The 18,351-nt window shown below is 39.4% G+C and overlaps 1 protein-coding gene across 6 annotated transcripts in view; it reads left to right on the forward strand.

Annotated features, from left to right (window-relative positions):
- Positions 1-457: 457 nt before the first annotated feature.
- nlgn1 (neuroligin 1) overlaps positions 458-18,351 on the forward strand; it is a 304,952-nt gene continuing 287,058 nt past the window's right edge. The window contains exons 1-3 of one of the 6 annotated variants that reach the window (XM_053321683.1): positions 581-893; positions 4,659-4,677; positions 9,578-9,605. In XM_053321683.1, coding sequence (XP_053177658.1) covers positions 788-893; positions 4,659-4,677; positions 9,578-9,605 — 153 coding nt within the window. In that variant the 5' untranslated portion in view covers positions 581-787. Of the gene's footprint in view, positions 917-4,658; positions 4,678-9,577; positions 9,606-9,723; positions 9,760-18,351 lie in introns of all 6 variants that reach the window. The other 5 variants (XM_053321679.1, XM_053321677.1, XM_053321680.1 and 2 more) reach the window with 5 other exon arrangements.

Here is an 18,351-nt window from a genome sequence, read left to right on the forward strand (position 1 = left end):
ACCATTGTCTACTTCGTTGCTGCGGTTGTTAGCAGCGCCTTTGTGAGGAATATTTTCCATATTGTGAGGAATAATTCTAAGATCTCTGGGTGAAACTGATGGCTGCCACATTTCCACTGGATTGTTTCCACTGCCTGGATTTTAAAAAGGATCATTAACGACTACAACCCGCACCCCCCCCACCCCACCCCCCCTGGAGTTTCCTGCTTCCTTATGCCTGTGTGTGAGTGTGATTTTAGTGTGGTTGTGTGTTTGTGTTTGCATCTGCATGGCGTAAGTGGGAGAACATAAGGGATTTTAATTTGTGAAGGAAAAAAACCCAGAAAGGAACAAGTTGAAACAAGGAGTTGCAGTGATGGCCCAGTGCAGGCACCATCCCAGGACTGGTTGTCGGTTACTTCAGACTGCCAAAGGTGGCAGCACAATGATGGGATGTGTAGGACTCGAAGGTTCCTTAAACTTGGGCCGTTGGGTATCCTCTCTAATATGGCTGGGTATCCTGCTACTGCAAGCGTCTCCGGCCAACGTGTCGGCTCAGAAACTCGACGAGAACGACCCGGTGGTCACGACCACTTACGGCAAGTTGCGTGGCATCAAGAAGGAGCTCAACAACGAGATCCTTGGTCCCGTAGTGCAGTTTCTGGGCGTCCCTTACGCCAGTCCACCCACCGGCGAGCACCGCTTTCAGCCGCCTGAGCCGCCCTTGTCGTGGCCGGAGATCCGCAACGCCACACACTTTGCCCCAGTGTGCCCTCAGAGCATCGTGGAGGGCCGCCTCCCGGATGTGATGCTGCCGGTGTGGTTCACCAACAGCATCGACATAGTGTCCACATATGTCCAGGACCAGAGCGAGGACTGCCTCTATCTTAACATCTATGTCCCCACTGAGGATGGTGAGTTAGCCTGCGGGCCCGGGGTGGGGGGTGGGGGGTGGTTGTGGTTGTGGGGATAGTTGGGGGGTGGAGAAGTAGGTGGGTGGAGGGAATTGAACCCACAACCTTGTAGTAGAAAGCACAGTGTGTTTTTATCAATGAGAGAGTGCATTCCTGTCTCTGTCCATGTCTGTCTGTCTGTCAATAGAAGGAAAGCATGACTTTGTGCATGTTAAATGTGCATGACACTGCTTATAGTACAGAAGTGTGTGGGTGCTTGTGTGAAATAGAGAAGTGTGTGTGTTTGCCATCCATTCAAGCCAATTTACCCATTTTTTACCCTACTCCAAAGCTGCCTCCGTCATCTTCCGCCCATTTTCCTCTTCCTCTACTCCTTCTAAATACTTCTCTGATGCTCCTCAAACTTCCTCCTCTTATCCCCTTCTTCCTCCTCATCACCTTATCCGCCCTCCTCTGCAGAGTCCCTTTCCCCTCCTTCCCGTCTGTAGCTCATCATAGTCTATTGTGCTCCGCCACAATGGCTACAGTTCATTAAACAAGACAGTCGTTGTCATGATCATCACCAATTGATTTGGATGACTGGCTGAATGACTGGCCTGGCCAAACCGATAGACTGAATACTGCGCTGATTGAGCTGGTGTGATTCATTCTTTCCTCCTTCTGTTTTTTATTTCACCCTTTCCCCTCCTCTCCTAAGTCTTTTTTCCCCCTTTTTCAGTCAATCAGCTTTGCGAATGTGTGCGTATATCAGTGTGTGTGTGTGTGTGTGTGTGTGTGCATGCCAGCTCCTGTGTGCATTGCGCGTTCAGGGGCTCCATGTTATTCTTTAGTCTTCTATTCATTTTTACAGTCAAAAGAATATCCAAGGAATGTGCCAGGAAACCGGGCAAGAAAATATGTAGACAAGGAGGTATGTATGATCAACCTAAACAATGCCACAGAAAGAAGAACTTGGAAAATAGGAAGACAAAAAAGAAAAGAAAAGAAAGAAGAACGGTGTGGTACAGCTGAGAGCAAATCATGAGGTCTACGAATTATCGTCGACTCAGGGTGTCTGCAGGTTCTGAGAATACTAAATTGAAGAGGTAGGACCTTTTTAAATACTACCTGGAAATACATTTAAGGCCAATTCTTAACCAGGAATAGCAAGAGAGTATAAGTGAGCTTTACAGATTCATCAGGACTCTGTAAAACCCCTAAAGTCCTGCAGATAGCAACAACATCCCCTGAATCAGTCATCTAATACGTAGACCTCGTGATGCCTGCGTTGACGCCGAGGTAACCACACACTCTCTCTGGTTTTACTGATTGTGTGCTCTCTCATTGGCCAGCAAGATCGGTGGGAGAGAGAACAGAGGATGCGATTGGCTGCCAGGCGAATGGAAGGTGGGAGGGGGGGGGGTCAGAAGGTGTGTGGTAATGACCGCTGATTTGCGAGGAGATGGCAGCGTATTAGATCAAGCACACTGTCACACACACATACACACACATTGATACACACACACACACACTGACACACACACACACACACACACACACACACACACACACACACTGACGGTGATGTAGTTGTGTTCAGTGTTAAACAAGATGAGCTCAGGCTGGACCTTGACTCTGTAATCTCCATTAAAAGAAAGCAGAGCTGTGTTCAGGTTGGCTCGGGTTACTGTATCAAGCACTGTTTCATCAAGATAATGCCCTCCTCCTCCTCCTCTTCTGTCTTTCTCTCTCTGTCTCTCAGCCTGTCCCTCACTTGATGTGTGTGTGTGTGTGTGTGTGTGTGTGTGTGTGTGTGTGTGTGTGTGTGGGAGATAGAGAGAGAGACACAGATGCTGACAGTGTCCTTGATAAGGTCTGGGTGTTAATGTCATTGTCTTGGCAGCGGCCTGCATTATCACTTAGTGTACATTCCTCTTCTTCTTACTATACAGATACATGTACACTCTAACCTCCCTGCTCTTCTTCTCTTCTTTTTTCCCCTTCCTCTCTTCTGCTCAAGTGTGTTTTGCGCACACATGCGCAGAGAGCAGAAATGTTTTTTTACACTGGGAGATTATGGAAGCTTATATATTTGTCACACAGCATAGATAATCTTCATTAGGAAATCAAGACCCAGACAGTTCCTTTTTTGTCGTTTATAGAAAAAGGAGATTAGATCTACAAAGTAATGCATCTTGCACACAGACAAAAAAATAAAAGGAGGGAACGCAAGATGGCAGATCTGTAGCCTTGTTGTTCCTCTGGCTTCAGTTTACTACCCACTTTAATATATTCTTGTGAAATGTCAGGGAAGCACCCTCAGCCTTACTGCAGCACTCTGAGTGTGCACTTCATTAGGCAAAGCATGATGCAGTCGGTCTTGCTCTTCTATGTCTGTAATTAAAATGTACATAAATTAACTTAAATCAATGCATGTAGGCCACTTTGAATATGTTTTATTTTTCCTTAATGTACCTGAAATTTAAGTGAGCGATACTAGTCATTGGTATTTATGGGATTCAGCATCAAAAGTGCACTGAATGATAATTTGGCCAAAAAGTGCTCCGTCAGATGAGTAAAGTCCAAGACTCACTTGCTCATTAAAAGACCTGAGTAAGACAAACACCATGAGTGCAAATGCTTATGAGGATTGAGGATTATGAATATTATGTGAATGATGCCATTGGCCTTCACGCTCATCAGGGTCTGTATTAATTGCACTGAAATGAAAGATGAAAATCATAATTTTCATTGTGTTTTTCATCCTCAAGAATAACAGCTAGTGTTTCTATTTATTAGTTTTGGACTTAGGCTGCAGCCCTCTGATTCATTTGAATGGGGACAGTGCTGTGACGCAATGGGGGGGATGCCAAAGAGCCTTGTCCGAATAATAAAGGGTCAATCCGGGTTAATAAAAAAAGTTGATCCACTGGGACTAGAACCCGACTGATATATCGGTCAACCAATATTGTCTGCTGATATTGGCCTATAGATATATTAGTATAAGTCTTGATGTTGTCTGATAAATGCGGCTATAGTCTGCATTTTATTTATATTTAATAATTTTTTCTAATTCAAAATTAATATACGTATTAAATTTCTAGTGAAGTTTACTGTTTCAGTGCACTGATGTCAATTTTATAAAAAAATAAGTTTGTTCTTAAACATTTGAAAAAAAATGTGTGTTTCTGTATATATTCTATGTGTTTGTATATTTTAGATTATTGGTCGTTATATTGATATTGAATTTTTTTACTCCTTAATGGCATCGGCCCCAGAAATCCAGTATGGGTCAGGCCCTAACTGGTATCAAACCAACACAGCCTCTCATAGTGTTTATAGTTTAAAACTACTATTTAAGCTGGTTTAGTGAGTGCTGCTTTGCAGGGTGTTATGTGGCGGCCACACAGAAATGGAAGTGGGAACACATTTTCCGAGAAATGCATTTTGGGAATGACTGCACAAAATGGCATAGCTCATTATGAACAATAGGGTGTTTGAATCAGTATGCATAACAGTATAACGCGTATGCATATAGCGTAACATTTGCAGCTGCTGCTCTTTTTTTTTGAACGATGCAATCTAAAAGACACATTTGATTTGGAAAACAAAAAGCAGCAGCAGTGTTGTTTATTATTTTAGTTTAGCTATTAGTTACTAGAGGCATATGATGTCAGGGTATCATGCAGTGTTAGATCCACTAACAGTTATTCAGCTTTCTGGAGTTTTTCTTTTTTACAGAGGTAGAAGCTATTTCAGATCGTCACTCATTATCAAGTGAGACAGCAGCGCAAAAGCGGAGTCAGTGATGCGCAGCCTGGTGGGTGTGAGTGGAGAGATCATGGTGACTGACCGGGTAATTCCGTGGCTGGATGTGTGCAGGCACAGTGAAGCGGTCGCTGACGGGGGTTGGAAATGTATTCTCAGTCAGTGTGACCAAAAGTGTCACGTCCTTGAGCTGCAGGTGCAGACACACCACGAGTAGCTATGTGGAAACATAAGTCTTGACGATCCATCAACACTGATTATGAATATTTTCTAGTTACAGATATGTGGGTCAGTGACAAATAAGGATTGGTGAGATGAGCAATTCAAAAATATGTTAAAAGTAGTTTTAAAAGTTTTGTATTTTTGTTGGTTTTATGTCATTTGAAATGACATTTGCACCATTTTTTTAACCAAAAGTAAGACTGAATGCTCCTGAAAATGTCAAATGGTGTAACCACAAAATAATGATACATATTCAATATTGTATCCACCTACAGTGTATTTAAGTGGACTTATACTAATCATTTAAAAAGTGTAAATGTTTCCTGATCTCCATGATTCTCCAGATTAAATGTAATATTTAAAACAATTGTATTCCATTAGCTTTATTTAATATAAAAGTTATAATGTTGGATCATGCCAAACTAGTTGATATCGTGTTTTATTGAGAATTTAGTATTTTAAGCAAGTTGAATTATTTGGTACAAAGTTTTTATGGTTACACCACTTAGACATGTTTACCATAATCCTCTAATATATTCTCTCAAAATGGATTAAAAGCAGAAATTTGATGCTGGGTCCACAAAAAAAGAATGTGTTCAAGTTATTCATATGTTTATTTTCACATTAACCCCTTTAAATTTAAAATAAACCACATAGACACAAAAAAACATCAGTGACCCATGGAGAAGTGGTGGTAGACTACATACATCATGGTTTAATAAGGGATTTTTAGCACAAAGGATTTCTATAAAGGAGGCATTTTCTTCAACATCCAGCCAGCAGAAGACTCTGAAGAGCTTTTGTCAGTGTCCCTCTGTCCACTAATCATGAGCAGAGTTCATGTTGATCAAAGAGACATAATGTTAAGGGAGGTGAGAGGAAGAGAGCCAGAGATGGACAGTGATGAAGAGCGGCCAGAGAAGGGGGAGCGAGTTAGATTAGAGGAAGAAGGATAAAGACAAAGTGAGAGGGGGAACAATAGAGCAGCGGTGAAAGAGAGCGAGGAAGAGTGTAATTGCTGTGGGGACTGATCTCTCGTCCACGAGGACAGTTTTTTTGTTTTTTTTTTAAACTGTCCTGTACCTCGCCCCGGTTCAAAAGAAGTCTTGTGTGGTTAAAAAGAAGTGTTTGTGATGTGTCTGGGATACAGGACGGTCATTAAGTTATCACACACTGGGATTGTGGGTCTCTGTAATGAGATCAGAGGTAGCAGCGCTGCGGTTGGTCCTTTCTCTCTCTGCACTGTGTTTTTAAAAATTCCAGTAAATGCAGTAGAACCTTGCTTCTCAGTGATGGAGGCTAGCTGAACAAAAAAAAGAGTCAAATGATGAGAAAGTCTGAGCCACAAAAAAAAAAAAAAAAAAAGCATTTATGTTGTGAGATCATAGAAACGAGTGTATTAGGAAGAATCATTGCTGCAAATCTGTCTCAGCTCTTTTGGATCTTCATGTTTTATGTAAGGACAAAACTGGAACTCCACATTACACAAAATACAAAATAAAAGACTGAAGAAGCCACAGTTTGTTGAATATCATAAACTTCCAATTATATTTTGTAGCTGCCTTTTCTTAATTATGTTGTGTTGAAAATTAATAATATCATTGGAGATCATGTGAGAGGGTCTAATGCACAAATGACATTGTTTTTTATGTTTGTCAGCCCCCCCCCCTCCCACACACACACACACACACACACCCTCAACAAGGTCACATAAGCTCCTAAAAGTTAACCTTACATATAGTATTGTTGTTGTTACCGTGACAACCATGACCTGTCCACAATGTCTGTTTTGTGAGGGTATAATTATTTTAAATGTAATGTGTTGTTAGTAGAGTAGAGGCTGTAAGTAGAGGCTTGAGGCAGCTAATAAGAGAGGGGAATCATCTTCAGTGTAAGCTTGAATATAATTCATGATCACAGGTTTGGCAGCAGATATATCAGTGGAAGAGTGAAGGAACACTGAAAAATAAACAAATAGAGAAAATGTTAAGTGAGTCAGAGCTACAGGAGACATACCTGAGAAAGAAAAAGCAAAGAGAGAAGAAGAGGAGCAGAGGGTGGAAAAGAAAATTTGATTCAAATCAGATATTTGAATGAAAGAGAGCAGAGAAAGGTTTGAAAATGTATATAGCAAGAGTCAAGAGAGAGTTGGAGAAAGGGCATCCAGAAAAAGCCTTAACATAGTCTGTTAGATCTGACTATACATGAGCCAGCTCACAGTAGGTCGTCTGTAAGCAGGAGGAGGGGTGGGGGTGGGGATAGAAAACCAGAGCAAGATACTCAAGAGAGATGAAAGCTTTGAAAACTAAACTTGAAGAAACAATAAAAGATGGGAATAAACTGAAGAAGCATTGGCAACATGAGCAAAAACTAGAGATAAAAACACTTTATATCACCAAGAAATAAATGCAAATTCAAACCTCCTACTCATCATGATACCCCTGCTCCTCCATAACACTCTCATTTACGAATCTAATCCTAAACGAGCACAAAAATCATCTTAACTCTTTAAGAAATATTCTTTAATAGAGCAGACACAGAAGTTTGAGGCGGATGTACAACACACTGCACTGCAAAAGAGAAAGCTTAGTGAGAGGAAAGCCCACTAAAACATTCAAACAATCACCCAGATGGTTGAGGAATTCTGCCACGATGCTGCACCAGTGACTGCTGACAAACAAATACAGCATTGGAGAATGACAGTGTTTGACACGATGTTCAACCTCTCCACAGAGACCAAACTGTACAAGTCACTTCTTCATCCTGCTGTGCTTTCTGTCCATTCTGTGTCACAGCACCTAAAGCATCTGATGGAAAGACATGGCAGTGCCAAAGCAATAACAATACAAATAGTTGTTTATCGTGGCAATTTGGAGAGGAAATACCGACTTGGATGGTGAAATAGTTGGAATTGTTTAGTGTAATTAGACAACTGTCACCACCATCAGAGAGAAGTCTTTGTTTTACATTACAATCTGTTCCTCCAGTGTAGTTCATTTATTCAAGTTTCTTTAGCATACAAATGTGTTTTTTGATGTCCAAAATTGTGTTTTTGTATATTTAATATTAATGATAAGTTAGGAAGTTGCACTGAAACATTGCTATATGGACCATTCTACTGAACTTGTGCAAACTGCTGCCCCCCAACCAAAAAAGATCCTGCTATTATGTATTGAAACTAAGTATGCATGTCACTACTGAAACATGGGATGTTTCAGTAGTGACTTTCAAAGTACAATACATTTCAAAAATGACACTTCAAACATTGTTCAAATTTGAATTTGAACAATGAACACTTTGCAAAAAATCAAATTTCTAAGATGTAAACAAAAAACGTTATAGATTAACATAAAGCTTTCGTATCATATTATATGTGATGTGTTTCAGTAGTGAGTTAAGGTTAGCTGAGACCTTGTTCTATAAACATATATGTTTCTTTACATTTGAATTTTTCTCTATTCAGTATTAAAATCTGTTTTAGCTAAATTCTCAAGAATCACCAAGCTGGTAAGGAGCGATGCAAACAATGAATTTAAATGTTCAGAAACACTTTTATATAAGAACATAATACAGTATTAATGTTACCTAAACTGGTAAATGTATGCTGATAATTATAATAAAAAACATTAAAAGATATCTTACTGCAGAAATTGCCTTGGAATTGAAGTTCAGAATCTTTTTTGCTATAAATACTGCAATAAAGATTATTGCATCATACTGTATGTACTGTAGGGCAGGTTATCAAACCTCAATATTTCATGACAAAATAGTGTGGAATCAAACTGTCAAGCAGCAGCAGATGCAGTATTGTTTACTTTGATGGGATATCTCCTCATCCAAATGATAGGTCCATATATGTTTATATAATGTTTATGTAATGTTAATGTTATCTAAACAAAGCCCTTGCACAGCTGAGCTCAGCTATGACATCATTTAACACTGATACAGTAACTAATAAAAGTGTTCAATTAATATTACTTCATTGTTTTCTTAAGTAACATTATAGGAGCCTACTTTACTTGAGGGGAAAGTGCTATTTTAGTGGTGATGTGTTAATTTAGACATGACATTATCACCAGTATTGAAAAGTAATGGTGTTTTTTTATTCTAGTAACTATCCACTATGAGAATGCTTTCACTCACTCATGTTCTTTGCTTATGTTGAACCATTTTCTCTCCTTCTTGCTTGTTCTTGAGATTTCTCTCCATCTCAACCCACGGCAGACTGCAGGCATGTTCATGCCTCAACTCTGCAGGATGTCATAAGGCATTATGGGTAACAGAAAAACACAAGCTGATGTAGAAATTCATGCAAGAAGGGCGAGGAGGGGCATGGGGGGTGGAGGAAAGTTCATTTAACACAAATTACAACTCTTCAACTATACGAAGCATCACAAACTGACAATATTAAGCCATGGCAGCGTCTGGGTGTTTTATTTTCCCTTTTTGTAACAGCTTTCAGTTGCTCTTTCTTTTTTATATTTAGTTGTCACCTCAGTGTCTTAAATGTACCTCGTATATGAAGCCTTTAGAAAATAGTGGCAAAATAAAAAGCTTTCTGAAAACAAGCCTCCAGCTGTGTGGAGCAGAGCTGGAGCTCAAAAGGGTAACACACACACCGCTATAAAATGTGTCTTATAGTAAAAAAAAAAAAATGAAAGGGGGGGATCAAACTGGAATGTATGTGGAACAGCTCATCAGTGTGTAGAAATCAGGCCAGTATCATTAGAACATGGTGAAAGTGTGTATTATTCCCCATTAACTTAACAGTAGAGCAGAATAAACTGTGCTCGGCTTGTGTAGTATTTGTCTCTACAACTGAATTAATTGTTCACCCTTCAACGCTGTCAGATAGAGCAAGACAGAAAGAGAGAGAGAGAGAGAAAAAGAAGAGAGTGTCTCAGTAAGGTGTCTCTGTGGTGGGTTGGGATTCCATTTATGTTTACTTTCTGTTGAATTAAGCATCAGGCTTTTAAAATCCAAACTAGGACATTTAAACGGCAAACTAGGCCATTTCCCAGCGCGCGCTCACGCTCTTTAATATCTCAAATAGTTCCGGAAATATTTCAACATGTTGCATTATTCTGATATTTTTTTCCGAGCGGCGTTTCCTCTCCGGAGGGATTTAGAAGAAGAAGCCGTCGCTGCCGTCGTTTTAGATGGGAATGTCATCAAGATGCAGACGACTTCACAGAAGGGGAATTTTTCAGCGTTCCCTTTTCTTGTCCTTCCTTGTTTCTCTTTCTCTCCATCCTTCTCTGCACAGGTTGGCCTTTTCTCTCTATCCATCCTGACCTATTCACCCCTCCAACGTCTCACTTTCTCTATCTCTCTATCTCTCTGTCCTCTTGTCTTTTTCCTCTCTTATTCCTCCGGCTTTGTCCCAATTTTGTACTTGTTGAAGGAGGACACACACACACACACACACTCGCACACACTCAGTCGCACACACAAACAGAGCGAAGGGGAAATAGAAGGCAGGAACAGTCATGGCCCCTTCTTGTGTTTTGGGTCTCCCTTGAGGGGCTCTGTCACCTCCACTCACCACTTAACTTCTTCGCGCTGTTTTTTTTTTTCCTTGTGCCGGTGTGTTGTGCCCGTGCGTGTCAGTGTCTGTCTGCATGGATGCGTGGATTTGGGGGGGGGGGGGGTGTAAGGAGAGTTTAAAGTTCCCCCCCAACCCCTCTCCACCCTCTGACAGACTTTTGTGTCAAAGCTTGGCTGACTATCCTATCTTTTCTCTGTGCCGCGCTGGCTGCCTGGCAGGTGGTGGACTTGTCATTTTCAGCCCCACTTGACCTCCTACTGATTCTAAAGTATAATTAGACACAGCACAGAGAGATGGAGGAAAGTCAAGAAAAATACAATTTTGAAGGAATTTGGAGGTTTCTTTCCCACTGGGGAAGTGAGTCAAAGACTGCATTAAAGTCATAGAAAGGTCATGAAGGTGGACAGTGGGCATACAAATCACAGGAGAACAGAGTCTTAGCTTTAGGTTACAAAAAAACACAACTGCAGACTCTAGTTGCATGTAAGGTCTTCTCATACATCCGTTTCATGTCTTTCTGCACTTTAAAAGTCAATTAAAGGCAAGCATGCCAACAGTAATACACAATAAACAACTAAAAAGAGTGTAACAAGGTTATTTAAGTTGCCTAAACATAATCATGTTAATAATGCCAGTTATCTTAAAGATGTTGTACAGTAAACAGGAATGTGAGTGAATGTGCTCATACTGTATCATATTATGGATACTATACATCCATAATAACAAACCTCTTACTTCATATGTTGATAAAAACATATTTAATACTATAGCATTATGTTTCTTTTATTATTATTACTATTACAGTTACAGTAAACATTAACAGCAATACAACACACAAAACAATATTATATAAAACAAAAGAATAGGAAGGAACATATTAGGAAAAATAAAAAAATATAAAATAAAACAATCATTAAATACAGAGTTAAGATACAGTAAAGTTAGAAACATTTACGATCAAATAAAACAAGGTCTGAGATAAGGCTTTTTAACAGCTGTATTGATGGTTTAAAAAATCTCATTTGAAGGCCTTTTGCAGATTATTCCATTTATGAGGTGCATTATTATAAAAGAAGGACATTTTTTCCTATTTCGGTTCTGACTAATGGAATATAGAGCAATCTCAGACTTAATAGAGATTAAATATATGGAGGCAATAATTGTACCCAAGCTTTATATAGGAATCAAAACCAAAGCTCGTCTCTCCTCACTACCAGGGAAGCCAACCAGCCAACTGGTTGGTACAGAGTACAGTGGTGGCTACTGTGAGGATCACCCTCCATTTCCAGCCTCTGGAAAGCAGCAGCAGCAGTAATTACAGGCAGGACGGGGGTGACATGCACCTGATTTTGCAGCTTGTTAGGGTGAAGAGTTTTCAGCTGGATGAGCTTTTAAACAGGTGGATTTTGGCTGGAATTCATTTATTTAAAATCACACAGTTTGGGTATGTGTGGTAGTTAGAATTCTGACAGGAGACAAGGTGACAGACAGGGGGGACATGAACAGAGAGAAGAGATGGAGACTGTGAGACTCATTAAACAGCAAGGTGAGGCAGAGGCAGAGAGGCGTGGCACTGAGAATTATGACTTCATGCAACTGGAAACATCTGTATCATAATCAGACTTGAATGCAGTATGAATGAGATTAGATATTTACTAAATAACTGATAATTAATCATTTATTCCAGTTCTCAGTTTTACTGTCTAAATAAAGCTTCAGTACATTTTGTGCTTCCAGCAATTAAACTGAGATTGAGGTACAGAATAATGACTTTATCACAACAGGGTGCCTTCAAAACACTGATTAGAGTAAACCATATTATTAAGTAAAGCAAAGAAAGCAATTTAGGAAAAAAAGAGGGGGGGGGAGTCAGATAGAAGTATTATTACTGATGGAGTTAGCAGAGTCTCTTCTCCTCTCATAGGAACATGAAATGTTAGCCAAAAGTGAATAATGCACTGGTGTGCTTGATATTCTGAAGGTTGATAGCAGGCTTTTGTGGGCTCTTGTATACTCAGCCTCCCTCACATTTTTAAAAGGGTTAGTCTTATCCTCTAGTTTGGACTTGTGGATGCACAGCAGCAGAAAGGAGATCAAAATCATTTCACTAAATTAACAGTTGATACTGAAGATGCTGGAAAACAGTGACATGAGTTCCCTCAGCCATCTTTATTTTGTAGTACAAAGCAAAATGATGCAACAATAACAGCATCAAAGTATATCTGATATTAAAGTTTGTCCCAGCTCATTTGTATGCAAGTGAAATTCAGCTGAACTTTGATATTTGCCCCTCCATCAAGCTCATCATCAGTAGTTGAATTCTTTAGAACATCATAGCGTTGCTCTATATATATCTCTAAATCATAGTCTTATCTGGGTTGGCACTCAGAATTAGGTATAGGATGCTTCTTTTAGACAGTAAGGCAGAATGTAAGGGTGCTTTGCTTCCTCTCCAGACCTGTAATTAAAGTCCTGTTCCACTCAAAATATTGTGACTTCATTGTGACTTATGTAAATGGTAGGTGTTAGAAGCAAATGCTTCAGCATAGTTTCAGCAAAGTTTCTCTGTCCTGACCTTGAATGTGAGTTAAACACATATGTGCAGGCGTGATGTGGAAATTTAAAACCTTGACTGCACATACACTGAGAATGGATTTGTCAGCGGAGCAGGCAGACATCTTTTTGTGAAGGCATTGATAACTCCTCATACATATTCATGACACTTTCATTACAATAAATAAATAAGCAGCTTATTTTATGTTTTTTTTCTTTTCCTGAATAATAAATGAAGGACATTTGAACCTTCGGCAAACTGCCAACAAGCCATTGTAGTTCCACAAATTACAGCAACAAGCTACTGCACAAAGAGGCAGTGATACAAATGTCATAACGTTGCCCTATTTCTAAGATTCATCTTGCCAAAAAAAAAAGAAAAGAAAAAATCAATCTTTTCTCTCCCCTTCCTTCTTTGCTTTAGCACTCTGTCGCAGCAGCTATAGCAGGGACACATTTTGCCTCATGCATATTTCAGACGCAGCACATTGTGAACAACGCAGATAGACACTGCATGGCGACACAAAAAAAAAAGTAACAGCTTTTTCCCCATAGTTTCCATTTCACTCCTAGTCATTATTTATAGGGACCCTTTCCAAAACGGCCCGTACGACTATGTAATGCATGAAGCCATTTGCCTGGATGATGATGATGGAGAGGCAGCTGTAAACTAACGAGGCAATAACGTTAGCCTCTGCACACAAACAGCAGGAGAGAGCCAATGAAAGACAAGTAAGATACAATAAGAAATATAGCATTGTTGCATTCTTGTTTTGATGATTAGAATGTTGCTATGGTGAGTGATATGTGCTCTGATGCAGTCTGGTTCAGTAATGTACTGTAATGCATTGTGTCATAGCAAAAAGAGTTGGAAAACGAGTAAAAGGAGTGGATTGGGAAGGTAAATTGTTGTTCATGCATACAAATGAATAACAGTAAGATTAAATATTCACTTTGCACATTAGTATTTATGTAATCCTGTTTGTCTAAAGTGGCCAATATTAAACTTCCTGTTGTCCTTAAGCCAAATTTGACCTAAGAGGACTCAAAAATAACTCAAAAATAAGGTATAATTGCATTTAAATGAGGCCTATTCACATTAATTTACCCAAAATATGCATAAAACCTGTGTTAATAAGTTAATAAACTGGGTCACTTTTGACAAGGGAGCACAAAATCACAGTCGATGGGAAGATAACAGGAGGATTAAAGGAGCACTATGTAACTTTTGCTGAATCATAATAGTACATTAGATTGATTAGACAGGTTCAGTCTCTGAATATTTCACTCTTAGAGACTGAGGACTCTCTCCCAGGTTTCATTGTTAAAATTGGGTTGAAACAATTAGAGAGTAAGACAACAACCAAAAATCCTACATTGCAGAACCACTCCAAAGTCTTTAGGGTGACCTTTCATATTCAGGCGGTGACGTGCAGTTTACTACAGAAAGGAATGGAGGGAGAACATAATTTCCTGAAAGGTGTGTCCTAGACAAAATGTAAGTAGCATAAATCTGTTTGAGTTAACATCTGGCTGCCTGTCATGCAAGTACCATGCATCAGATACCACCACACTTCTGAAACTGTTATACAAGACTATTATGTATTCATGTTTATTCATTCACTTACTGATATGTTCTATGTTTTTTGGACAATCTGTAGAAAATTCAAGTTCAAAGATGGCACTGTATCTAAAGGCCATTGGTTTGAAAGCAGTGAGGATTAAGCACCAAATAACTAAAAAGCTAAATAAATCTAAAGTCTTTCGAGCATCCCTTCATATTTGGGTGGCGACACACAGTTTACCACAGAGGAGAGTGTTGGGAAAGCGTCATTTCTAGAAAGTCCTTAACTAATATAGAGGTTGTAGGTTTGATAGCATTAAAGTCGAGCTGCCATTTACGCAACTACTGTGCATTATCTCTAGATCTTTCACACTTCAGTAGGCAGAGACTTCTCATTGTCTGGTATTACAAGACTATTCTGTGTATATGAATTCATGTTTATTCATTCATTTAGTGATATGTTTTTTTCCTAACAAGTGGATAGATAATTTGAGGAAAACTAAAAAAACAACAAAAAAACAATCTGACAACAAAGACAGCACTGTACCTGAAGGCCATTGGTTTGAAAGGAGTGATGATTAAGCACCAAATAACTAAAAAGCAAAAAAATCAAAGAGTCTATTTCAGTAACATTATTATGTCATGCACAAGTAGAGCTATTTGTTTGTAGCACTTCAGTGGATTCAGGGTCTTTTTAATATCTTCAGGGGCCAGAGAAGAATTTGTTGAACATTCCCTCTTTCTAGCTGTTAATTATTTAGCTGGCTACTGTGCATGCTAATGATTTAGCATGTTGGGGTGGATGTACAAGCAAGTTTTGCATCATCTGAAGAAGCACTGGGGTGGACTTAATACTGGATACTCACATCTGAAACAGCCACCGATGTTCTCACTATGACACAGTTACTGTAGTAGACCAAAGAGCTGATTGGGTAGACATTCCTCTAGATTAGAAAGTCGAAAAGCATGCAGCAGTGAAACATAGTCCTTGATGTGCAGTGGTGCAGTCAGGGAGAAAGAAATATACTTTTTGGGGGTGGGATCCTGAGAAACCTAGTTATGTTGCCTGGCTTCCTTGACATCCACAACATTTTCAGTGTGATATTCTATGCGTGCCTCTCCACCCAGTTCCAGCCTAATGCAAGGGACTATGAAATTTGCTGTTAGGGGGGCTGCCAAGTCCCTTTTAATTATGCTGTGATGTTAAACTGGGTATGGAAGGATAGAGCAGGCTGCATGCTGTAACGCTGGCCTCATGCCCAGGTCCAATGTACCCATAGATACATACAGACTACCACTGCTACCCAATTCTCTACAGGGCTTGTTGGCATACTGAACATACAGACTCATATCACGATTTTTCTGTGGTGACAGTGAAATGGCCCAGTTTGAAAATCCTCAGTAATGTATGTATATTCTTACTTCACCATACCTTAACGCATTTGTGTATTACGGTATGGTGAGACAGACAGCACCTGGGCTGACAGGTGCGTATGGGTGACCATTTGTTTTCAGCAAAGGTTCACATAACAGACTGTGTTTTTATGTGTGCACGGGAAGGTAAATGGACAAGGTGATACTGGGCCAGATGGTGTGTATGTTGGATGCTCGACACAGAAGCCAAGGTGTGACCTTGGCTCAGTTGATGAGACAGGAAGTGGTCTGGTTGTAGAAATACAAGAGGACCTAATGGGTTGCAGGTGCACACTTTCTTTTGGCTTGGAGTGCTGTTGTGTTAACATATATTTGAGGGTTTTCCACTTTCTATTTGGGTAGGGAGGAGCTTATAACTTACAACTAGACGTATTGTATACTTTGTTGTGCATGATACTGATATGGTCAGATATAAAGCAGGCATGTCCAAACTATTCCATAAAGAGTCATGTGCCTGTAGATTTTTCTTCCAACCAATCAGCTGTCTGAAGACTGAGATCAGTTGATTAAATGGGTCAAGCCTGGTGTGTTCCTGCTTGGTTGGAATGAAAACCTGCAGCCACATGGTCCTTTATGCAATTGGCATTAAGCATGGCTTGTGAAAGCAGGAAACCAGAAACACATTGACTCACGTATGAAATAATTTCCTCTACATTATATTTGTAGTCAAAATTTTACATTGACCTTAAAAAAATCCATTTGCTTCTATTAGGTTTTTAAAGTCTATGTCAGCTATTTTAAGATCCCTAAACACTGTGACAACACTTACCCATTTAGAGACAGTAGCATTTATAAATGTATTCCCCACTCTGTAAAAACAGCAGAATGTGTTCTGTATGTGCTATGTCTCATGTTCATGATGCAGACACAATAAAACTGTCTCATATCATATCTCTATCATATCAACCATTGTTTGAATGTATATGAATGAGCTGTGACTCTTTCAGAATTAGTGCTCAGTTGTACATCAGTGCCAAGTCCTGAGTCTTGTCACACATAGCTATTTAGATGTATGGATTTTTCATTTCTGGACTTTAAAGATATGAGTATATTTTATTTCTGAATGCGTGCATGTGTTTCATGTCTTCCTCTGGTCTCCTTCCTCCTCTCTGTTTGCTGTTTACTCACACGAGCAGATGAGAAGTCATTAGCCGTATCCCAAATTGCTACCTAGTGTCTCATCTGTAATATTTATGTGCTGCACTAACAAATATAGAAGAATGACAGAACAGCTTATTGCCACAATGAGAAGTAATGAGATGTAATTTGCTGTTGCACTACTACATAAATCACTTAAAGCCCTGCAGTCATATTCACTCCAAAGGTGCTCTGCAATGGACCAGCCTTGGCATTAATCGATGTCTCACTTTCTGTCCCTCTGCTGCCGTCTGTCTGTTTACTCTGTGTATTCAAGCTCAGTTTTAAACATATTCTTTAAATCAGCCTTGTGAATTGGGCGTCCCACCCACATGACACATCCGTCTTTCCGATTGAGGCCGTTTGTCAAGTTTTTCGGCGACTATTAACAGCTGTGCATTCAGCATGAGTATAAAGGATAATTGAGTTCATAAATAGAATGAAAGGTAGTTTTATAAAGCCACTGGAGGTGGAATAACAACATTTTCATGTAAAACACGAGTTGTCAAATCAGTCACAGTGACTGTGCTTTCAGTGCTCCAATGTGAGATAAGTAAGGCACTGGTACAAAAACATATGAATAAAGACTTCAATACTGAAATAACTTAACTCTAATCACAAGGGCAGCTAGTGAGTCATATTATGTTAATTGAAATACAACTCCCTGTATCAGCTTTAAAAGATGATTAAAAGATTGTAATCACTACTGCAATTGTACACTTGAGTCAGAATGTTTGGTTTATTACCAGAAAAATGTACATTCATCTCTGGCTGTATTTGGCAGGGGAATGGAAAACCTGCCTGAAGTCAAATCATTAGATTTAAGTTTAAACTACATATCATGCTGCTGCTTGTCTGACTATAATTGAGATGTCTGAAAATAGTTTTATCCTGTTTTATATGTAAATCACTCTAAATTCAAATCTATTTTATGATACATGACCATTCATAAGTTTACTATAATTGGTTAGAGGCTATAAACTAATAATGTGTCACACCAGTCATCTAAACGTGATGGAAGCTATGTTTATAGTGAATAAAGTTTACTTTTCCATGGGTTGTTAACAGGGTGGAAGTTCTTGCCCAGTATTCCCTGCAGTGATTGGTTCAAAGTAGCTTCTTGCACTCATATTGCATCAGACCAGAATATGAGGCTATTTTTTGTAAATAGAAAATAGACTCTCTAACTTGCCAATTGTATAAATAAAAATAATGACCACTGGCCCTTGTTAACACACATACTGTATATATAA

This window comes from Scomber japonicus, chromosome 7 (genome assembly GCF_027409825.1).
Source record: "Scomber japonicus isolate fScoJap1 chromosome 7, fScoJap1.pri, whole genome shotgun sequence".
NCBI classification, from domain to species: Eukaryota; Metazoa; Chordata; class Actinopteri; order Scombriformes; family Scombridae; genus Scomber; species Scomber japonicus.